Genomic DNA, 23,743 nt, shown 5'->3' with positions numbered 1-23,743 from the left:
CAGTAACGTTTGATTTGTAAGACTGTAGTGTAGCCACATCTCCGCAACCCAAGGCTTGGGCAAGGCACTGACCCCAAGGCTGGCCCAGATCTGCCCTTGGGCGTCACTCCCGTCAGACCTGTGGGGGGACCATGGGGCAGCCCCTGGGGCTCAGCCACACTGACCTGGCACTGCAGGAGCTCCAGTTAGACCTGAGTTAGTATTTATGCGCTATTGCGAAAAAGGGTTGTTTTGTTCTGTTAGGTACAGACAAAATGCTATTTTACTTTTGGATCCAATTCTGAAAAAAATAAAACATGTTTCTTATTTAAGGCTCAGCTTTACTCCCTTTTGGCTTCAAGAACATGGTGATTGAGGGCTTATAGCCAATTTCATTCTGAGATCTTTGAACACGCGTTTGCTACTTTCATAACCCAGGGCTGGCGACCCCTGGGGGCAGTCCGTCATGGGAGACGCAGGGAGTGGGCGCCACCCACTCGAGCCGGGGTGACCACAGGGAAGGCGGTGTGCATAAAATGTGGATCCTTGTAGGAAGGCGACATTCTGAAGGATCACGATATATTTGAAACTCATGCCACAGAAAACAGGTGTCATTTTTACTTTATTTAAGGAAAAAAAGGGGGGGGAAGGAACAACAGTAATTTTCATAATACACAGAAGACAAGTTAGCACTGGGAAAAAAAAAAAAAGGCCGTGTACTTGCCACCAGTCTTGCTTTGCAGCTCTATGATTAGTAAATTCAATGCAGTTTGTCACTGGTATTACTGTTTAGCAAAATTTATAATTGGCAAAATTAGGGATTGTGAATCACCCTAAGTGGACTAGAACGAAGACGAAAACCAAAATAACCCTTTAAAAAAGTCACTTAAAAATAAACCATAAATATGTGATGCACATTTAGTGTAACAAAACCACGTTTGTAAACATTTTCTCCAACGTAACACGTGCATGAGAAAAAAGTAAAAACACTGCACTCACTAGTTACTCTGATTTAAATATAAGAAGGCATTCCTTATTAAAGCCTGGACTAAACCTAGAGACGTGTCAATGTTTTGTTCTGAAGAGCACTGCTGTAATAGTTTTCCATGTTTCCTATTTAATGGAATCATCATAATACTGTTTTCTTTTATCACTTGGCCATCGTGGCACTTCTGTGAAGTCACTACCCTGCTAAAGGAACAAAATCACCCCTTCTCTAGAAGAATGAAATTTCAACGGCCCAGTGTTCTATGCAGAAACCTAACTGGGCACGTGCTCCAAATTGTGGCAACACGACCTGGCTGACAAGCCGGTGACGCCCAGGAAGGGAGGAGCCCCCCCCCCCCCCCCCCCCCCCGGCGCCCCAACAAGGACAATGGCTGTCAGAGCTCAGTGAAGTAAGCCCACCACTGAATTCAGTAGTTCCATTCAGCTCACACTCCAGGAGAGTGCCAGGTGGGTGCCAGGGGCCGTGGGAGCAGGACAGGCACGATTCTGACGTGAGCTCAGACCCCAGCACATCTTAAGGGGAATCCAGTTTTCTTCAAGTTCCAAACACTTAGTAATCCCAATAAAATGTCTGCATCAACTGTGTGACACCCCTTGAGTTACACTGAGCTTCAAGTCTGTGGATAATTAAGACCATGATACCCCGTCCTTTTTTCTTTCTTCCACATTAGTATTAGTAGTACTTTTTTCAGACACCTGCCCAACTTTCACCTCTCTCTAAAGAAATGGGAAGGGCGACAATGGACCCAGTCATCCCGTTCTTTCTCTTCTTGGCACACGCACGTGTTCACTGTGGCACTTTTCACCTGACTTGAAAAGCCAAAACGTTTGTAGGAAATTGCCAGCAATAATTTTACTTTGGTGATGGAATCTGGCCTATCCCAAAAGTCCCTCCCAAACGTGGGATTAGCTCTGCGATCTTCTCTATGTTAACTACAAATTAGTTGAAAACAACTAGTTCTTTCTGTTTTGACATTAGCACTACTCCAGAGTCACAGATGGAAAGACCATTCCCATCGCCCTGTCCTCCCCAAGGAAAGGCTTTCCCAGTGTACTTTGCCTTTGTGGTATGTCAACCAGCTGTTTCTGCCTTTGTGAGTACATATATTTTTCACTAGATTTCTGTAATTCAAAGGAGAGCCTTTGGCAAAAATGCTGAACCCAGAGGAAGAGAACGTAACAGCTGTCAAAACGGATCAAATGAGATGAGAATGCTGGGCAAAGCCCTGGCAAAAATGACTCTTACAGTTTGGGGAGGCAAGTCCCCTCTTTTCATGTTGGGAAAGAAAATTAATCCCAAGGAAGATTAAGCCTGTGGAACACCAAGTTTCTGTTTAAAGGGCCATCATGACGTGTTCCCACAGAAGCCAACAAGAGAAAAGATGGTAGGACCACGACACTGGGCATCGTTCCTTGACCAAGAAGAGATGGATATCCTCAGAGGAAGTGAGTGACCATGGAGCCATGAAACAAATTATTACCCAAGACATTTATTACAAATGTCATGAACATATTCATAAAGTAAAACTGGTTTAAAAAAACAGAGAGAGAACAAGAGAACAAGAAAAGCCAGGGCTCTGATATTACACCTGAACACAAGAAGATGCCATCTTAGGAATAAGCAATATTAACTACATTCTTAAAATAGTTTTAGTGCATTGCATTTTTAGAAACGGGAAATACCGCCCCCCTCCCCCGAAGGTTCCTGCAACACTGAGCAGTTTGTGTGACTATTCTAACACGACCCCCCGTCTGTTTGCTGGCAAACCCCAAATTGAGAAAATGAGGCCCTTGTGTTGTAGGCTCCAGTCGCCACCAACCACTAACGGTGATGTGGTGAAAATAAAGCACCCTGCTCTCTCCACTTAGAAAGCAGACTGCATCGGTCAGCATTGCTGATAAAGCCCTCTGGCTACTTCCCATCTTCGGGGACAATTTCTCTTGTGCCTACTGAGACCAGTGACAAAATAACAGTCAAACTTCAATCTGATAGTTTTGGTATTAAGATTAAATTAAACATTAATGTTTTCCTCCAAAAACATAAACTAAACCACCTCTTAATGCATTAAAAACAATGAGGTAGGCAAAAAAAAAAAAAATAAACATGTGGTTGAAAAAATTTTTTTCCTCTGCAAGTGCAGACTGTGGTAAAACTGTTGTCGCACTTCTAGGTTTAAACAAAAATTAAACCTTTAACTGAGGCAGTGCTAATACTGTCACACAACAAAGTTCTGGCCATTAAACAAATGCACACATATTCTTTTTCCTTTTTTTTTTTTTTTTTTAAAAGAACCATCTGCACATGATTTAGGCAAAACCTGGTACACAGAAAAATGGCTGAGTTCTTGGCCAAGCCAAAAAAAAAAAAAAATCCAAAGAAACGAAAATGGGACCCCCTTAACCGGCCCCACCCGCCTCCCAAGCCCCACCCACAAAAAAGTTATCCTAGTAACTGTGTCTTTCACATTTTATAAATATTAACTTCTTAAACCTGCACCTTCTTCTTTGTCCACATATTGTCACATTACAAAAAAGAAATGTCAATTAAATACATTGTTAATGTTACTATATTAAATCTGCTTCAGCAAACTGCTCGTTAAGACCACCACTTCCCCTCTCCTTGTGCCCACTTCCAATAAACCAACGGCTTGTTCACGGTCTCCACCTTCAGACACCCATACGACAGTCACTCAGAGATAGGAATTCTGGAGCGGAAGGAAAGGCATTTGCTTTCTGGTCTGACGCTCGAGCCCAACGCTTGTAGCACCTGATGGTAGAATGTGAACAGCACCAGCTGCATGGCAGCCTCGATTTATTTTCTGAGTGAGGAAAAGAAAAGAATGGGGGGAGCCTGGTAAGGGAGGAGCGGGAGGGAGAGGAGACAAGAAGCCCACACGTGGTGTCTGCGCACACAGCTGTCTGTCCTGGACTCCCCCAGTGCGGCTCTGAGCTCCAGTTGCCAGGAATTCCAAGTTCTCAGGATCGTGACATCTCAGGGACGGGCCACCTCACCGCGGCGCTTCTACCAGCTCAGCAGAGAAGTCCTGCCCAGCGTCATGAAGTAAACCTGACTGCTGCCACCAGACCGAACAGATGCGAAGAATACCTGCAGAGCAAGAGGAAAAGGAGGGGTCTGCAGGAAAACCATCTGTGGGAGCCACGCTTCCTGGGGTTCCCAGGCCATGACCGGGAGCCTCCAGCAACCCGCACGCCTCCCCACGGAGAAGCTGAGAGCCCAGGGCCCCTTTAATAAGCAAATCCCAGAGGAAATCAATTCCCATTTATGAGTCATCAGCAGCAGCCGGTTTTGATGACGACTAAGGCGGCTAATTAGTCAGATAACTCCTTATACATTGCCATGTTGCGAGAACTCAAAAGAAAAAAAAAAATGACGATTCTGAAATTGGGCGATTTCTTTTACGTCCACTGTGAGCACCTTCCAAAACGTGAAGGTGCTGATAAAACTCAATGAGCAGCGGGCAGGGCTCCTCGGTAACCTAATTTTTCTCTCTTAAAAAATTAGGCTAAAATGTCTTAGTTATTCATATGACTATAAAGTAACTTAATTTTGTACCTTTTATTAGTAAACTTTAAAGGATATGGACATCATGAATGCTAAAATGATTTAAATACCAAAAGTTCAAAGAGTATTATAGTCATGGCTACATTAAATATACTTAGGGAAATATAAGCCAAAAAGCTAGTAAATCCGGGATTAGGTGTGAGGTTGTATGGGTTTTCAAGGAAAAAGATTTGGGAGAGACGATGTAGGGAAAACAGTCAACTCCTTAGCAAAGGACCCTTAGGACTGCAGGAGCGAGTGGCTGGTGGGGACGTGGCTTTGGTGCTGAGCACGCAGTGGGCCGGCAGGGGGCGTGCAGGCTGCTAAGGGGGCAGCGACAGCTCTGCTCTCTCAGGTCAAAATCCTCAGCTGACTCTGAGAAGCCAAACCTGCAGCCTGGTTGCTAGGACATTTCCTCCATTTTGCGAAGCAACAACAGGTGGAAATGTTGTTAAGAGGCAGTGGGGTTGCCTCAGGCGGTAAGACCGCTTGAATCCGAGTGGACAGGAGAGATGGCAGGGCTTGGCACAGATCAGTCCCCCACCCCCTCCCCAGGTCCTTCCCAAAGCAGGCCGGGACGGGTCAGCCCCTGGGCCATGGATCTGCTCATCTGCTGCCCTGGACGCTGGTTTGCGGAGGGACTCCTGGAGAGGAGGGCGAGCAGCACAATGAGAAGACTAGCACGAGGTCAGTTTCCAGAAACAAAGGTTTCCACTGGGGTTTGGTTGCCCTGGGGTCTCAGCAGTAAGAGGCACGGGTGTTTCTGCATAAAATGATTTGTGCTGTTAGGCACGTGACAGGCAAACCTGGATGTGATCTCACTACTCAACAGGCAGGCTAACAAGTAGTGCGTAGCTTCCTGTACACATCAGGGGAGAGGAACCTTACATCCTACCTGCATCTGCCTGGGTGCTTTCCTCTAACCACCAAAGAACCCACCCAGTGAAACTGGCAGCTTTAACCTTTCCTATCCCTAAGCGAAGCACAGTCGTAACAGGTCATCTAATGGTTTTGTGGTTTTTTTTAAACGGCAATATATGATGATTGCTGCAGAGATAAATATCTCTATCCTCACACAGCAAAATATATAATACACACACACACACACACACACACACACACAACCCCCATAAACAGGTCTAAAAAGTAACTCCTAAAAAGTTCCTTGATGAATTTATTTTAGAATCTATCAAAACCCCAAGGAAAAGCTTCACCAAACTCCATGAAAAATAAGCCACTGTTAAAAGACAGTAGCAGCTAAAAAGAATCTATGAGGACCATTACCTTATCGTTGCGTTCACATAAGAACTTCAGTCTTTGAGCCCTTTTGTGCATAAACACCCCATCCAGGTGACCAGTTTCCACAGATCGGATCTCTATGGCCTTTTCCCCCCAGCCCATCGTCTGATTGGATCGGATGTATGCTTGAGGGGAGAACACACATTGTTAGAGAAGGAACAGCTGTGAGCAGACGCTGCTCATGCCCCCCACCCTCACCCACACGAGCACACGCGCGCGCGCGCACACACACACACACACACACAGCCCCAAATGTCCAGCATTTGGGGACTGTAACAGGATTACAGTTTTTAAGGAACTCTGTCCTGGGAAGTGGTCATTTGACTCAATGGTTGAGTCTATTCATCTCCCCGAGGCATTTCATGCTTATCTTGAGCAACTGCCTACTGAGTTTATAGTTCTTTTGCGTATATTTTCATCAAAGCAGTCATGAGGGACGACAGGAAGAAGAAAGACAAGTAGACAGACAGTGACTTAGGTGCAATCAAACCAAATGGTCTGGGGTATAAACTGAGAGCTGTGGGAATCCCAGCCTCTCCCTTCATTCCTGCACCTTCTTCCTGCGGCTGCTCCTACACAAGAGGGGGCAGCTTCCGGCTATGGCTCTGCCACTCGCAAGAAGCAAATCACCTCTGTCTCCCTTTACTTCCCACAATCCTTGAACAACCACATCGGCCCTATTTTCCCTGGACGTCGTAAATGAAGGATCTGAATGACAGGAGTTTCTAAAATATTAAACATGAATAGTTCCTTGCCTTTTGTTCTATAGTACATTACGACCAGCCCCAACCTCACTTTCCACCATCACTCGCCAAGCATTCTGTTAAACGGCCCAAAGCCCGAAGAGCACGTAAAGCAGGTATGACACACACATGCAGTTCAGAGAGGGCTCTCCTTTTACAAACGCTGCCTTCGCCTCTGGGTGACACGTACCTACAGACGTGGGCATCTCTCCCCACTGCAGGACCACGTCCTTGGTGATCCTCCCGTAGGTGTTCACGTAAACCCCCTCGTCTTCGTAGCACACCAGAAGCTCCATCCCGTCCGTGTTGGGGAGGATGATGATTGCGTGGGGTTTGATGCTGCACTGGATCTAGATGAAGACATAGCACAGGGACGCGGCTTTGTGGCTATTTCCACCCCTGCAAAAGTGCTCAGAAAGAGTCCTGGCGAATGCACTGGTTCCTATTCCTGACGCTCAATACAGAGCTCAGGTAACATTTTGGGGACACTCATGCGATCTACCTCCCAAAGCCCACATTTTACAGGTCACATACTCTACCACTTCACATGTCCTGAGTTCCTTGGGACACATTTGGGTTGTGGGCTCCATTTAAGAAATTATGTTCCTCAAACCACTCCCAACCCAGGGACATTCTGACCTGCCAGCAACTGCCCCCAACCCATCCCATGTTAGTCAAAGCCAGGGCTAAGAGGGTTCCAGGGGACCATTTCCACTTGTCTCAGAGCATGGAGCTCCTGAAAATGGCGCATCACTTAAACACTCACCCCCACACCAGGGGAAGTGAGACAACCCTGCTTGTGTTAGTTCACTAAGCAGAGTAAAGAAAAAAAGTCAAAACAAAATGAAGCCAGTCAACCAACCATAGAGTGTGGGTTCTTTCTTACATGTGTTGGTAGGTAAATGTCATACACTGATCCTGAGTCCACGTCGACAGCATGGAACCCAGCACAGGACCCATAGATCACTTTCAGCCTCTGGCCTTCCTCAACGGTGAGATCCACCAGCAATGGCTTATGTACCAGTTCTCCAAACGACTGCAGACAAGTGACCAAGAGAGGGGCTGTGAAACCCAGCAGAACGTATTTCTAGTAGGTCAAACTACAGAAGCCACTCCCAAGTCATTCAATTATGGAGCCAGCCAGGCAACAACTAACACCAAAAAGACTCTAAAATAAGTCTTTAATTTATTATGCTTTTGTCTGTTAACGAGCATCTCGAAGACACTTCCCAAGAATTCTGCTCTGCCACTTACAGTCCTGTGGCTTGCTTTGGTGAGAAAAACATCTACAGTGAAATAATCAGGATGGACTATTCAACCATTTAAACGCAGGTAACGGACAGAGAGGATCTGGAGGAGTCCCACACTGAGAACTTTATCAGTATGGTAATTACAGTCACTATCCGGCTTGTATCTGACACTTTCATTTTCCAACTAGCATGAAAAGGTGATGGAAGGCTGTAATACACAGGCCTGACTGATGGCCTGTAACGCACTGGGTGGTCTTAGTTCTTCATTAATATCAGTACCTACAGCTCACAAGACAGACTTAAATAAGATAATAAAAGCAACCAGTACAGTATTTGTAACATAAAGGACATTAAGAGAAGCTCTCAGAAGATCATTGTAATTTTATAACCAATTATAATACTTTCAGTCAATAATATGTAGATTTATTTTTTAAGCAAATATGGTAACCCCATTTAGTCTGTTTTACAAGGAATCAAGCAACAAGCAATTTAAATGTGCCAATTTTCCAAATAACTGAAGCTTACCCTTAATAAAACATATCAAAACTATTTATAAAAATAAGTAAATAGAATCATTTCGGATGAAAAATTCTTTGCCCTGCACTCAACAGTCCCAGGAGCTATGCTTAAGGTTTTGTGTATAATATTAGAAATGATGTTAAGTTATTTATAATATTTAACGTCACAGTAATGTCACTTTTAATTAAGAATTTCATGAATTTGTACTTAATGCAAACTCTAAAATCAAATAAAATAGTAAAAATACCCACATAAAATATTTTTCTACTTTTTTCTTTAAACAAAAATGGTATATTGTATGTATTTTTAACTTACTTTATCTAATGTATAATACACATTCCTTGTGTCATTATGCATTTCATAATTTAATTTTTAATTAGTACTCTACTGCATAGATATACCTTAAAGCTGCTTAATGTTGGATACTTTTTTGTTATCAAAAACTTATCTACATGTTTATACAGATCCATGACTTTAGGTAGAAGGTCAAGGTCTGCTTTTTAAACGGAGGTGGTGTTGCTTTGTCTTTCCCTGTTACCACATTGGCACATGGCTCAAAGTGTCCGCCCAACACTGAGCTGTCTCCTTCTCCCTCTCCAAGGGCTCGGAAAGCAGACAGCTAGGCTTATTACACTAGAGATGGCCGCTCTTAGGGTATAGTTACACACTGTATTAGCACATCGCTTTTAAATGATCAGTTTTAACTGTTCCAGGTTTTTAAGCTGATTCCCTGGCGCTTGGTCATAGCGTGCATGGCTCAGGCTACTTTTAAGTGCCCTTGATGTTGTTACCTTAAAGGCCATAAATTTGTGATATGGCTTGGGTGCCCACGCATAAACTTCCACAGAACTCTTCAAAGCAATTACCAGAAATTTGATTCTTTCATATTTTACTGGGGGAAAAAACATAAAAGAGAAAAGCATAGGTCAGTATCAACACAGAACTCCAAATTCTTTTGACTGTCTTCTGCAAGCTTTATAAATACGCCCTTTACCGATTCATCCACACCAACAGGAGGAAATGTTGACCTAGACAGTGAGATGAAGCCTCACATTTTCCTTCCCAGGTTCTTTAACAGATAATCCAGGCTGTTCTCACAGTTCTTGATGTTGTGTTGGACTCAACACCAATACTCTGCTTAGTACTTTCACTATGTTCCTTAGACTGCGAGTATTGGGTAACCAACGGCAAAGCCAGGCACACCACCCTAAAACCTCAAGGGCTCAGTAGTAGTTCAAAAGGAGAATGGTGTCATTAATCAGCCAAGAATCACAGCAAGATGCCAAATCTTCCTGTGGCTTTTCCCGAGTCCCGCCCCTAGGGGCTTACAGTCGGAGGAACACAGAAGGCTGCACCAAAACTCGGACTGAGTTTGAATTCTATTTCCATGTACAACACTGTATCCCTGACAAACCACTTCCTGACCTTCAGATCTAGTAACTGCTAGGGTTCTACCTGAAGTTCCACACCAAAAGAGCAGCAGTAAAGAAAACCTCTCTGCCTGGGTGGCGAACACACAATGGAATATACAGATGATGTATTACAGAATTGTACACCTGAAATAGATGTAACTTTACTAACAATTATCACCCCAATAAACTTTTCCTTAAAAAAAGAAAACCTCTCAACTATATATAACTAAAAAACTATAACTATATAACTATAACCATGTATATAACTATAGCTATAACTATATACTATATAACTATAACTATATAACTATATATATAACTATAGCTATAACCACTATATAACTATACACTATATAACTACATGTAACTAACTATAACTATATATAACTATAACTATATACATAACTATAGCTGTAACTATATACTATATAACTGTAACTATATATATAACTATAGCTAAAACTATAACTATATAACTATATGTAACTATATATGTATAACTATACATAACTATAACTATGTACACAACTATACTATATAACTATAACTATTACTATAGAACTATATATAACTATATAAGGAACTGGAACTATAACTATATATATACCGGCGATTCCAAAGGAATGTATACACATGACTTGTATTCGTCTTTTGTTATCGGTATATATTGAGTATTACAATTTTAATACCGTTTTCTCCTTTCTTAAAATGTGTATATATTTTTTGGCGCCCTCTGTATATAACCGTAACTATAACTATATACATAATTACCCTCCTGTGCACAGCTGCTTCAATTCTCATAGTCAGGCAGCTCTGCCTAAAAAACACATACTCCGAGGGGATCTGACCACACGCCTTACTGGTCTGGTGCAGAGGCACCGGTTTCTTTACAAGTTATCTACTATCACATAGTACTTGATTCTGCCTTTGAACCTGAGAGATGGCTGGTTAACCTAATACCTCTCCTCACTAAACTCCATAAACTGTCACTACTCAAGTAAGTCACTGACGTTAATATTACGACACAAAGGATTATAAGAGGTTGCTCATACCAGTGTTATTTCGCAGAATTTTCTGCAATAACAAAAAGGTTTTATATCTGTACTGTTAATATGATAGCCACAATTTACATGTGGTATTGGGTACTTGGAATGTATTAGTGCCACAGAGGAACTAAGTTTGAAAGTTTATTTCACATCAACAAATTTAAATATAAATTGAAATGAATGGTACTACACACTCTTTATTTCCAGAAAATGCTTGTGATTCATTCTGCAAGAATGATAGGCCTGGGGATTGCTGTTATGTTCCGATGAAAAGCCCATTTCTATCGAACACATCTGCCACTAGCTCCCCCTGTAGGATAATCTATTCATGAACATTGCAGCTTTCATTAAGTTTAGCCATAGGTGACTTTAGTTATATTGTTTAGTTATACCTCAACAAATAAAAATATTTCCCAAACACAAACACAGAAAACCCTAATCCCAAGGTCTACACCAAAGGAGATAGCAGTAGTTTCTAGTACTGGGGTGGCCCCTGCAATCATGTGAACCAGAGATGTGAAGGCCGTGGACACAGGACGTAAACAGAACACGATGTCAAGAACTGTAACATCCCTGGGAGCAGAGGAACTGGCTATAGTATACGTTTTCATAAACACAGAAAAAGAAAACAAACAGCAGAAATCGACACTGAATAAGCCCCTTATGTTTAATAAGTGTTAGGTACATACAGACCATTTGTTCATCTTCTCAAATTCCCACTTCAAATTATATATATATATATGTCATCTCTCCCATAAAACTTTAACTTCACTGAGCTCCATTATTTCCCCTTTATTTTCAACATTAGTGCCAGTATTTTCATCTTTTTTAATACACGCAAAGAAATTTGTTTTGATGTTGTTCTTATGAGATCTTATTTCATGAGAACCACAGCATGTGTGCCAAAAAGAAAAAAGCACAGTTGCCACGAAACACTGCTAGGTTCATTGATCAGTAATGAGCACAGCAGCTTTCCACAGAGCACTTAGTTCAAAAGGCCAAGCCACAGCGATCTGGGCAAACTCGCAGACGTCCTCCCAGGGACTGCCAGGACCCGTGATGCTCTAAACGGAGCACACAGGACGATCCCAAATCAGCAGGCTTTCCTTTGGCAAGGCTTCCTTACAGAGTAGATGTGGACCATCAAAGAGAAAGGGTGAACAGACTCTCTCACAAGACGAACTGGTGGACGTGAGGACAGAGGACAGAGTGAGCGGCAGGACGGAAGTGTGTTAGGCTTAAAGGTGCACCTGGGTCTAGATGCCTTAGGAACATAGTAGCAGAAATGAGGTACATGTAGCAGAAACAGGTTTATTATTAAAATCTTCAAAGAACACGTGAATTTTAAGTGAAACACTAACTAAATTCTGGAAAAACAAAGCCCTCTGACTCTCCTGGAACTTACCAACTTTATAGTGCACACATCCTTCCAAATCCCCCACGGTCGTCCATCCCTGCTTCTTCTCAACTTCCGGATCATTATGAAGTATTTTATTTCTTAACCAGGACAAATAGTAGACACGTAACTTATCCTTTTTGCCTAGTGAAGCAAATATAAATATTTTACATACATATTCAAAAGTAGGTATCATCATTACCAACAATAGTAACCAAAAGAAATTTCAATAAACAATAAATATCATCCCTGAAGGGAACCATTTTGTATCAGTTTTTCTAGAAACTCAATTCAAGCTATTCAGATGGACGTTTGAAACCCCGATTTATCACCAGGTGTAGCCCAAGTTAGAAGAAGAGATTTTTAAAGAATAAAGAACTCTATGTAATTTTACTAACAATTGTCACCCCAAAAAAATTAAAAAAAAAAAAAGAATAAAGAACTCACCCTTATGTAGATATATGACAGTATCATATCAACAAACCACAAGTAATACAAACACCTGCACAAACATTCAACTGACAGAGCTGCTAAGATGCTTTCACATGTGCTATGACATCTAATTCTCAAAACCCTCCAGTGTGGCCATTATTTCCCATTCGAAAGCACAGAAGGGGTAAAGAAATCACTGAGTGCAGGGACTTGAAGTAAGCGAAAGGCGGCCATAAACTAGAGATGTGTGTAAGTTACAGAGCTGACAAAGGACTCCCACCCAGAATACATAAAGAACACTCATAAAATCAGTTAAAAGAGAGCTCGCCCAACAGGAACACTGGGCAAGCATCTAGAGCAAGCCAAAGAAGTTATCTCATAGGAACACTAACAGGTACTTGTTCTCACAGTCAATAATGAATGCATATTAAATCCATAATGATATAATTTCATATACCTATTGGTGTGTAGCATTTAAAAGAGCAATAATACTGAAAGTAGGAAAGATATGGAGTAACTAGAAACTTCAGAAACAAGTGATATAAACTGCTAGAACCGTTTTGAAAAGCTTGGCGTTATCTATTAAAGCAGGATGTACATACACCCCACTATAATCCAGTTAATTTATCTCCTAATATAAACGTGTGTGCATGAGCCCCAAATACATGCACGGGAATGTTCACAGCAGCTTTGCTCATAACACCCCCAAACAGGAAACAAACATCTGTCAACAGTAGGGTGAGTGAATAAATTGAGGTATGGTCATACACAGGAAAAAAGGGAAACAAATTACAGCTATAAACAACCAGAAAAAATAGATGCTGAGAAAAGCCAGACACCCACATCAAAATCTACAGAAGAAACATCCTATGATCATATGACTAGATGGAGAGAAAGCATTTGACAAAACCCAACACCCATTTTATGATAAAAACTCTCAGCAACTAGGAATGGGGGCGAACTGCCTCAATTTGATAAAAAAAAAAAATCTACAAAAAACTTACAGCTAACATCATACTCATGGTGAGAATCTCTATAATGTCCCCCTAAGATCTGAAAACAAGGGTGTCCTCTCACTACTCCTACTAATGTCATACTGAATGTCCTCTCTACTGCAATAAGACAAGAAAAGGAAATAATTAGACCAAAAAAGTATCACTGGTATCAGCTGAGTATTGATCCCCATGAATCCTCTTATTCACTGGATCAAAAAATAAAGTTTAAACCATTTTTAGCTCCACATTTATTTTTTTCCTCCAATTTTAAAACCCACTGGCCATCAACACTCAAGTTTTAAGTGATTGTTTTCTCATTTAATTGTGACGATGAAATTTTTGCATTTCAATAAACGTCATTACTTACAACCAAAAGTCTATTTGAAAAGTAAAATAACTGCCAAGAAATTTTCTACATGTAAACAAAAATAACAAGCATGAGTTAGCAGATAACTGGCTCAAAATGGCTGCTGGTCACTATAAGACCATTTAACGTTTTATAATTTTGTATACTCTTTCATCCCAGAAATCATACAAATTATTAGGAAATTATGACCTATGAAACACGCGTATGTATGCTCAAGGTTAAGTACGGCACAAAAATATTTGTGAAAAATATTTACATGAGAGGGAGTAAACTGAAAGACTTACAATAGAAAATGAATAGGTGAATTTTAGGACATCTATGCAAAGAAACGTACTGTAGCCATGTAAAACGGGTATCATGGCGGAAGGTTTAATGACATGGAAAGAGGAGGCTACATGGTTTGGACCATCAAGAACGGACAGGATACACCCCAGCTGCAGGACAGCGGTTCCCAGGGCAGGTGGGTGGGAGAGAGGCTGCTAAGTGTATGTACAACAGTGTATTTGGCACCTGTGAAAACTAGCACATGGGTGTCGTGTTATTCTGTCATTATTATTTTCTGGGTGTTTGGAATACTCCATAACCACTTTTATGCAGATTTTTTCCCCCCTTAAGTGTGTATTGTGAGTGTGCATATGCTTAAAAGATTGGCAGTTAGAACCCGAAAAGTTAATACATGTCATCTCTGGGTCGTTTTACTTTTTATTTCTCCTACCTCCTTGCTTTTCTGCTGTAGTTTCTTACTTTCTGCAGTGAACACATATTACATAATTTTCACTAAGAAAAATGCTCTTTCTGAAAATAAACTTACAGTGGTCACTGGCATAAGAAAAACCCAATCCAGTACTTTGACCAGCTCAGCAAAGAATAGTTCCTTTTGCATTGAAGGAGTCCCGTGGAGGAAGTGAACACAAACCCAGCAAGCAGCAGGGGGCGGAGAGTGTGGGTGGCGTGGGAGATGTCAGTTGGCTAGTGCTCGCCCTGTGCTTTGCAAGACTGCTTTTTAGAGAAGACAGAGATTAAGCGCACGTGTGGGTCACCTCGGAGTTAATTCTGCTGTCATGTTATTGTAAAATCAGGCTGTGGCGCATCTCATTTAACCGTTACTTCAGAAAAAAGCTAACTGTTGAGGGTTGTGAAGCACTGGTTTAAACAGTGCTGCCATCCTGCTTTACTCAACAAACTTACCAGATATTGTCACCAAGACATTCAAGCCTTCGAGGACATCCATTTGTTGAAACCGTCTTCGGTTGATCAGAGGATACACCTTCCCTTGGCCACTTCTGTCCAGCAGCATCAGGCCACTCTCTGTTCCCACTAGTAAATTCACTCCTGTTGCAAGGAGACAGAGAGACCTGATGTGTACTGCGCTCAGCAAACAACCTGCTTGTGTGGGAAGGATAAGATAACACCACCCATCCAGCAAAAAGTACTTTCCTTAACTCACCCATAAAAAGAAAAGGTCAGAACAGTCACAGGTTCAAGTAACCGAACTGCAACACGTCACCATCAAGGAGGGACGGTGAACTACCGTGTTTCCCCGAAAATAAGACCTAGCTGGACCATCAGCTCTAATGCGTCTTCTGAGCAAAAATGAATGTAAGACCCAGTCTTATATTACATTGGATTATGTTATATAAGACCGGATCTTATATTATAGTAAAATAAACCCGGGTCTTATATTCATTTTGGCTCCAAAAGATGCATTAGAGCTGATAATCTGGCTAGGTCTTATTTTCGGGGAGACATGGTACTTACCTAAACATGAAAAATGATGTAAGAGGGAAAGCAAGCAAGGCTCGCCCCCCAATTTCCAAACAGTCCACCCGTTTGGGGCTCCCCAGCTGCCCCAGAATGTTTTGCGCTCACCATCCCATTGGTTACAGACGCTACTTCTCATTCACCACATCAGACACTTGAACAAACTTCCGTCTGACAAGATTTCTTGATCACCCTGTGCTTCCCTTAGCTGTCGTTACTGTCACTGGCAAACTTCTGGAATGGCTCTACAGAGCCTGAAGTCCTTAACAGTTTGTGGCTGATCAGGCTTCTATCACCCAGTGTGCGGCTTCCTTAAAGACCAATCTCCATCATCACCAAGAAAGCAACAACTGCAGTTAGTCCTCTGTCCTGTTTCTTAGGAATATTAAAATGCTGTGACCTCCCCATGGGTCCCACCCTGGCTCTCTATGTGCCGAGTTTCTTCCCACTGTCCCCAGCTGCGTCCAGTCTCCTTCCTCCTTGTTTGTTTCCGTGCACCATCTCTGCTTCCTAAATACTGACGTCTCCTTTGCTGTGTCTGCTGGGGCGGCGCCTAAGTCCACACCCCACCCTCCCGCTGTACCACCCGCTCCAACAGCTTCTGGACCGCTGCCAATTCTACCAACAGCACCACCTTCTCCCACAACTGCTCCTTACCACAGGTCAGACTGACCACCAAAACCTTCCTCCCCTTTCCTGTGCTCTCACCCAAGTTCAGGCGACCTTGTAATTGATGGATGGAGACCTTAAACAAGGTGGTTACAATACCCTCCCTCTACTTCCTCATGGCTGCACATCAGAACAGTCCTACTTTTCCTACAGTGCTCGCTGAGTCATCCTGGATCTTCAAAACTACACTCTCTTGACAGGAGAGGGTCCAGGACACATTCCAAACTCTCTGCCCCTACAGCCAACTTACTTCTACGTCTTTATCATTCACTTATTTCCCCAAATGAACTTGCTTCCTGGGTCTAAACTAACTTGGCGCAGCAGAGATCAGGTTATATTCCTAGGGGATGAAGCACCTTTGTTTACATTCCCCAAACCAGGTAACAAACTCACAGAGACAAGGCATGAAGTTATCTGTGCTTTTACAAAGTAACTACTTAATCAGTATTGGAAAGCAGGAACGTGGAATTCACGCATGCCCCTCCTATCACTGCTCTTCGAACTCGAGTAAGAACTTGAGCAGCTAATAGACGGCCAGGCCCACACAGATGACAGCTACAAGTAATGCCGCGCCTGTCAGCTCTGGAACCTCAAAGGATGCAAGCCACATACTAGAGACAGACATCCAGTCTCTGGTAACAGTGTGGCCTGATCAAGTCCCCCACTAAAAATCTATTTGGCATACAATCCAGCTCCGCCCTGCCCTGTAGAAACGACGTTTTACAAGAGTGCCCAGCCCACATACACCTCCGCCAAATCACAGGTGCCTTCCGTCTAGTGCAGTATTATTTTAATGAGATAGTTTGTTAGAGCCTGACGTACTTTGAAACAGCTTCAGAAAATTTGAGGGAAGCCTCTGGAACTTGGGTGGAAAAGGGAAAAACATGAGTTATTCACTACTCATCTAGAGTGATCCATAAAATTCAACAAAGACCTCAACGTATACTCATACGCATTTATAAGGAAAAAGGCTTATAAATACATAAGGCTTCTTCTGTCATCTCTAATTAGTTTAAAATGTACCATCTGGACCAGCTCTGTCCAATAGAACTTTCTCCTGTGATGTCTGATGTCAGACAATGGCCACATGTAGCTACTGAGCACTTGAAATGTGGCTCGTGCAACTGAGGAACTGAATTTCCTGTTTGAATGCATTTACCTTTAAACAGCCACATGGGCTAGAGGCTGCCGTACCAGCCAGTGCAGCTATGGATGACACTGATATCTTATTAATCAGGTCACATCACGGCTTTGGATTAGCGCTCACAGTGTTACACTTTATGAGGCTTACAGCAAGCCATTATGCTCTTATAAAAAGTTCATCTTCAATAGAAATATCACACACACAAGATGATGACTTAAAGAAAAACAATTGCCGTCCAATTTAAAAACAGATTTAGTCAGGATAAGAGAAATGAATGCTGATGCCATGCTCCACTCACTTTCCTAAAATTTTACTTTGGAGGTTGGCCGTTTTGCCCTGTCAATGGGGACTTGATTGCCTTCACATCCCTAGGTGAGGTAATTCTAAATAGCTTTTAAGTCATTTGCAGCAGATAAAACAAAACATTAACTGACAGAGGTGTCACCAGACAAAGTGTCCGTTCCAAAGGTTTCATTTCATATAATATCTTAATAGTTTCCTGGTTAATTGTCAATAACATGTAGCTAAAAAAATATACATTAAAAATTTGGTAATAGCTACCCCAAACATGACCTGTGTGAAATCTTTTTATTATTTGTGGTTTCCAAAAATAGCTAGCATTCAAATATCAATCAAGATTTTACAGTAAGAAAGAATAAAGGAATAAACATTAAGCTGAAAAAAATCTTTTCATATACACAAAATTGCAGATATTTTGGCACTTATACCCTAATTCTAATTCTCTATTATGTTGTTCCAAAAACTGTGTAAAGTACTGAGTGTTAGCAGTTGAAGGAATATAGACAGTCACTGGAAAATAACAACCTTGAAAATTATGGGCCTATGAAAAAAATTAAGTTGCATGCTGCAATTAGTTTTTTATAAATTCACTTTTTAAACCTTTCAACTGCTAGATATAATTAAACTTTACGAGGCTAATCATTCAAAGGTAAGCTGTGCCAAGAACTGCAACTATACTCAAAGGAATCTGGTGTCGGCTGATGGAGAAAATGGCTAAGAGCTGTATAACATGATTTAAAATTTCCTTCAAAGTCTATAAATTATATTATAGGCAAAATGCTGCAGTTAACTGCAGACGATTCGTTATGACCATAAGACTGGAAACAATCATGTTCAAAAGACGTGTTAAAATAATCCTGGCTGCAAACTGGGGAAAATTGCCTTATTAAAAAATGCAATAAATACACAACAATTTACAAAACAAAAGTCTGTTATGTAAGATGATTTAAAAAAGAATGATCACTGCAAGCATTTTCTGGGAAGGTACACACAAAAAATGTATCTAACACTGGGCAGCAGAACGTAAATGCGCCAATTTTACCATTTGAAAATAAACTTCCAAATCCTCTGAATTTTCTCTTGTCAGGGTACAGCTGTCACAGTACAGGTTTTGACGTCTCTGGGTCTAAGTCTGAAAGAGGCTTATTTTTAACTTGACAGGTAACTCACGGCAGCTACCACAAGCAGGTTAACGAAAGCCACCATGGATGTGCCTGCAGCCACTCAGCAACTCAAATACACTCATTTGCAGAAAAAACGTTTCAATTTTAAGTCACCTCCTAATCTCTTCTTTTCACAGTGATCCACAGAAAGCACCACTTCATTTTTAAAAACACAGGTTCGAGATGCTTTATTTTTCTCAGAGGTATTAAAGACACTAATTAGGAAAAAGAAGAATTTTACTTAAAACTATCAGTTAACGGCACACAGAGTGGGGCCCAGCACTTAGAGGAATTAGAGGAATATAAAATAAGGGTAAGGCGGCTTCCAGTGCAAACAGTCTGGACAAACATTACTTCAACTTCTAGAGAATTAACGTGTTTAATACTACGTCCACATGAAATAGAATATAATCATTTTTGATGACATAAACACCCCTATTACAGGCCTTCCGTGTGGGACTTGGCTCTCTGAACGACCACAGCCGACATTCCGTAAGCAGCAGCGAACGTGCCAAGACAATGCTACGCCGGCCACTTTCTTGTGATCGCAACCATCCCCCAAGTGGCTACGGTTACCTCTACTTAGGACGCTAATAAAGGAAGGGCCTTATGATCATTAGGGGATTTAAAATACTCAGTAGTGACAAGGACAGCAACCCAGAGCTGCAGGAATTAAAGAGTAAGTAGGTGTGTCTGTAATGGGTAGAGAAGCTCTTCCAAACCCTTAGGAGCCAGGCTGAGCAGGAGCGTCTGAGGGGGCCAGGGGAGGAGTCAGCGGACAGATAAAGCTCAGAGGTGGACGAGCGGGAGGGGCTTAGTAAGCGCATTGCCTTCTTCCACGTCAGCCTCCCTCACTTCGGGCAGTGAGGTGGGTGGGGAGCGAAGCTGGCTCAGTCCCTATGGGGAAGGCACGCGCGTGCTAAGGTGCAGGTGGTGTAGGCTCAGTGAACGGATTGCATGTCTTCTATCTGTTCATACTTGCAATGTCAAGGGATTAAGGGACTTCTGAGTAGAAATGCAGGGTCTCTGTTAAAAACAGCCGATTTGGGGGACCAGGGAGGAGGAGAACAAAAATAAAGTGTGGGAACGAAAGACAAGGGAAGGCCAACAGTAGGATGTCTGTGGGAGTGAGGAAGGTGACGGTGGACGGGGGTGGGGGTGGGGGTGGGGGGTGACAGAAAAGCAAGTTCTAGAAAGTGAGACGGCAGGGTCCTATACACTGCATGCTCCATGAACACACTCTGACGGTGTTGTAGGTTTTCAAGATGATTCACAAACACTGCAGGGATTCAACAGGAAAGTCAGTTCCACGGGCCCCTGCTGCAGACCTGGCCAGCAGCAGACTGCTTTTAAAAGCCTCATTGAGATGTGAGGCCCAAGTCACAAAAAGCAAAGAAAAAATGTCAAACCAAAACATTTAAGGTAAAGCCATTCAACACATTTCTTCATTCTCCCTGTGGACCAAACTGGATGTCTTTCTCATCGCTTTACTTTTCTTCTTTCTAATACCTGACGGTTGATCCAAGTGCCAGCGTACACACACACCTGCCATGATTCTACAGGACAGGGATGGCGTCAGAGCTGTCTGCCATCTTATCTGTCAGCAGCTCTTCAAAACATCCCTAAACTAGCCAAAACAGTACTTCTCTAAAACACCAGTCCCCTGTTCAGAACAAAAATAAAAGGGCCAGAGCAGCAGTAAGATACCTACCCCATAAAGCAGCACACAGAATCTCAGAGTTAAATCTCTTCTTGTATTTACGGATCTCTGGGGTGTCACTCTGTGGCCTAGTGTTGGTGGGATTCACATTGACCACTGAGCCCTTCCGGGTAGGATCTTGCCTTATGGCTTCCGGTCTCATTCCATCACAGGAAAATCCCACTAAAACACAGGACACTGGAAATTATTTTCTGTACACACTAACCCCGCACCTGCCCCCCCCCCACCCCGCTACACATCGAGGAAATATTCTTATGGCATAACTGAGTCTTTGTCAAGGAAAAGAAATTTGTAGGAAATGGAAATGGAAAAAGGAAATGGACCACACAGCTCATTGCAAATAAGGCAACGCAAGCGGGGTGGGGGTGTGTGTATCCAAGGTCTGCGCCTGAATGAAACACCACTGTGCTATGCCTAGTAAGCCACCAGAAAGAGCAACGCAAAGTGACCGAGTCCTGATGTCAGCTGCGTTCTTGTTGCTACGTTACTTACCCACAGAAGTCACTGTTGTCCCACTAGATGGAGAAATCTGTAGTAATCTGGGGTCTATAAAAGGTGTAAAGGAGGAGGAAGATTTGTGTTTCTGGAGTGTGCTACTAGCGGACTGAGTCTGCAATGTAAATTTCAACATTATTAATACAAATGACATTAAGAAGATGAACATTAAAACATTTCAACCCACTTCTCTACTGTACTGGTTCCCCATGAAAGCCCCCGTGCTTCTGCATGAGGCCCCAGACGCTCATGGGGGCGCCTCTGCACAGGTGCCACACGCCCCCTAGCAGGCGGTGTGACCTGGGCCCACGGGGAGAGCTACGTCTCTTCGGGAACAGTGCTCCCCAAGACCGGAATGCCGCACGCTACCAGTAAGATCTACATGCCATGCTCTGAGTAAATAATTGTAATGAAAAACTCCTAAAGGAGGTTTGAAATGTCTTGATCTCCTCTCATCAATTTCTGAATTCCTGCCCCCAAAAGTCCAATTAATCTATATTGGAATAGCAGCAAATCTTAATTTTATATTATTTATTTTAAAGTGAGCCTCTTGCCAGAAAGCTACAGAAGCTTGGCTACCCTCGTTTCAGGTGCATCATTAAACCCGTATCAAACAAGGGGCTCATTAGTGAAAGGTGCAAACGACAAAATAAGGCATATCCTTTTGCTCTTTTACCAGCACTAGTGTTTTGGTTAATAATGTAACTTAAGACAAAAAAAAAAAAAACACAAAGGAAGTGAAACAAATTGTTAAGTGGAAATGTAATGACAATTAAAAACAAAACAAACAGAAAAGTAAAGTTGCCAGTTTAGTGAGTTAAGGGTTATAGTAAATTCTGTACATTAGAGCAAAATGGAGCAAAGTTTAAATATAAATGTGAGGAGAAATGTGAGTGCAGGTGGGGTTCATCACTGGATAAAAGAGAACGTGTCTGCTCCAGTCCTTTCATCCTGTACCATTTCTCCCCCCACGGGCAGCTGCAGTCACCATGTCCTAGGACCCATGCCCTTCGCTGGAAGCCTTCCTGCCTGTCCCACGACCAGGGGCCAGTCGCCAACGGCCTCCCTGAGGCGAGCCTGCCTTAAAAGCAGTTGACTTGCCCCCACTCCTCAGGGGTGAGGAGTGTGCGATCCTTTCTAACAAGGAAACCGAAGTAGGAGCAGGCTGTTAAGTGTGTACATCAGCACGACTGGCTGAATCTACAAGCCACTTTCAGCCTCCTTCAACTGTGAGACAAATGCATAGAAACCAAACCTCCCATGAAACCAAATCACTGGGTCACTCAGTACAGGGTGGGCAAGGTGTACTGTCCCTGCGGGGGGGCCCCTGTTCCACAGAAGGGATTCCCCCGACGGGCACCCAGACTGAGCACCACAGCCAAGCCTACCAATGAGCACGCAGGATTTCCCGCTCACATTTGCAATTAAAAGCACACTCAGACCTTTGCCCGTCTTGCTGAACGTCCTAACTTTCTAGGTTTCCCCAAAAAGCATTTGGCCTCCTCTTAAACTCTGAATGGTTGTAAATGTCAAGGAAAGAAGTCCTTATAACAGGGTTGGTAGAAACCAATTAAGAGTAACCAACCCACAAGCCCCCACGCACCCTCCCCCCTCAAAAAAAGACAATCCAGCCCTGTTTGAAGGAAATCCCTGCTCAGGACAACGAGTTTGTCAGATCAGGCCAAGTCTGCTTAACCAAAGTTTTCTGTATTTTATTTATCAGATAAAAAGAATGCAAAAGGCAGATTCCACAAAGGACTGCTAGAGTTTCATAGCAAATATATAACGGATCTGAGAATATAGCAATCATTTCATTCAGGCTTTAAAAAAAAATAAACTGAATACAGAAAGCCATGCAGCTACACTCATCTAGAGGAGAAGAAACCGTGAGCCGGCAAGTCCGGAGGGCGCTTGGTCTAGGTTAGGGGTTTGTATGCAGGTCTGGAGCATGTTACGTGGGGCTGGGGGAGGGCAGGTGACAGAAGAAAGCGGGTGGGGAAGGTCTCCTCTGCACACTAGCAACTAGGCAGTGGTCTAACCCTAGGAGAGCAGCCAGCTGTGGTGCGAGACATACCTCAGTAGTAGTGAGCTTGTCCTGGGGTGTCTGTGGGGACATGGTGGGAGTCGGCTGGCTGGAAGATGGGGAGGAGGAAGTGGAGGAGGTGGAGGAGGAATGGCTTTGCTGTAAGAGATCTGGCAAGAGGTGAATGCGACCGGCAAAGCCATTGCTCTCATGATGGCTGGCACGCTTTTGGTCAACTGTACTCTGCAGAGAAAACAGGCACACTGGTCTCGCTCAAGCGCTGCTGAAATGGCCTACGACCTACTGATAACTGACTCTGCTTTGTGACTTTCCAGGCTGCTACATCAGCAGGGAAAGGTCAGACGACGTTGGCCGGAATCGCTGCCACTGCCCTGCTGAACACCACAGTGCAGCCGTCGGGGCTCAGCCACCTCATCTGCTGGCCACAGGACCCGAGCAT

At 42.9% G+C, this 23,743-nt stretch overlaps 1 protein-coding gene across 49 annotated transcripts in view; it reads right to left on the bottom strand.

Annotated features, from left to right (window-relative positions):
• Positions 1-583: 583 nt before the first annotated feature.
• Positions 584-23,743, bottom strand: part of MAP4K4 (mitogen-activated protein kinase kinase kinase kinase 4) — a 188,672-nt gene continuing 165,512 nt past the window's right edge. For 21 of the 49 annotated variants that reach the window (XM_074332400.1, XM_074332401.1, XM_074332405.1 and 18 more), the window contains 10 exons: positions 23,335-23,526; positions 21,258-21,375; positions 20,757-20,927; positions 15,197-15,340; positions 12,224-12,358; positions 9,152-9,252; positions 7,454-7,627; positions 6,782-6,941; positions 5,834-5,973; positions 584-4,093 (listed from right to left, as the gene is read on the bottom strand). In XM_074332400.1, coding sequence (XP_074188501.1) covers positions 4,010-4,093; positions 5,834-5,973; positions 6,782-6,941; positions 7,454-7,627; positions 9,152-9,252; positions 12,224-12,358; positions 15,197-15,340; positions 20,757-20,927; positions 21,258-21,375; positions 23,335-23,526 — 1,419 coding nt within the window. In that variant the 3' untranslated portion in view covers positions 584-4,009. The remainder of the gene's footprint in view (positions 4,094-5,833; positions 5,974-6,781; positions 6,942-7,453; positions 7,628-9,151; positions 9,253-12,223; positions 12,359-15,196; positions 15,341-20,756; positions 20,928-21,257; positions 21,376-23,334; positions 23,527-23,743) is intronic. The other 28 variants (XM_074332412.1, XM_074332427.1, XM_074332445.1 and 25 more) reach the window with 3 other exon arrangements.

This window comes from Rhinolophus sinicus, linkage group LG05 (assembly GCF_036562045.2).
Source record: "Rhinolophus sinicus isolate RSC01 linkage group LG05, ASM3656204v1, whole genome shotgun sequence".
Classification (NCBI taxonomy): Eukaryota; Metazoa; Chordata; class Mammalia; order Chiroptera; family Rhinolophidae; genus Rhinolophus; species Rhinolophus sinicus.
Note: the sequence above shows the minus strand (reverse complement) of the source record. Positions and strands in the feature narration are given on the sequence as shown.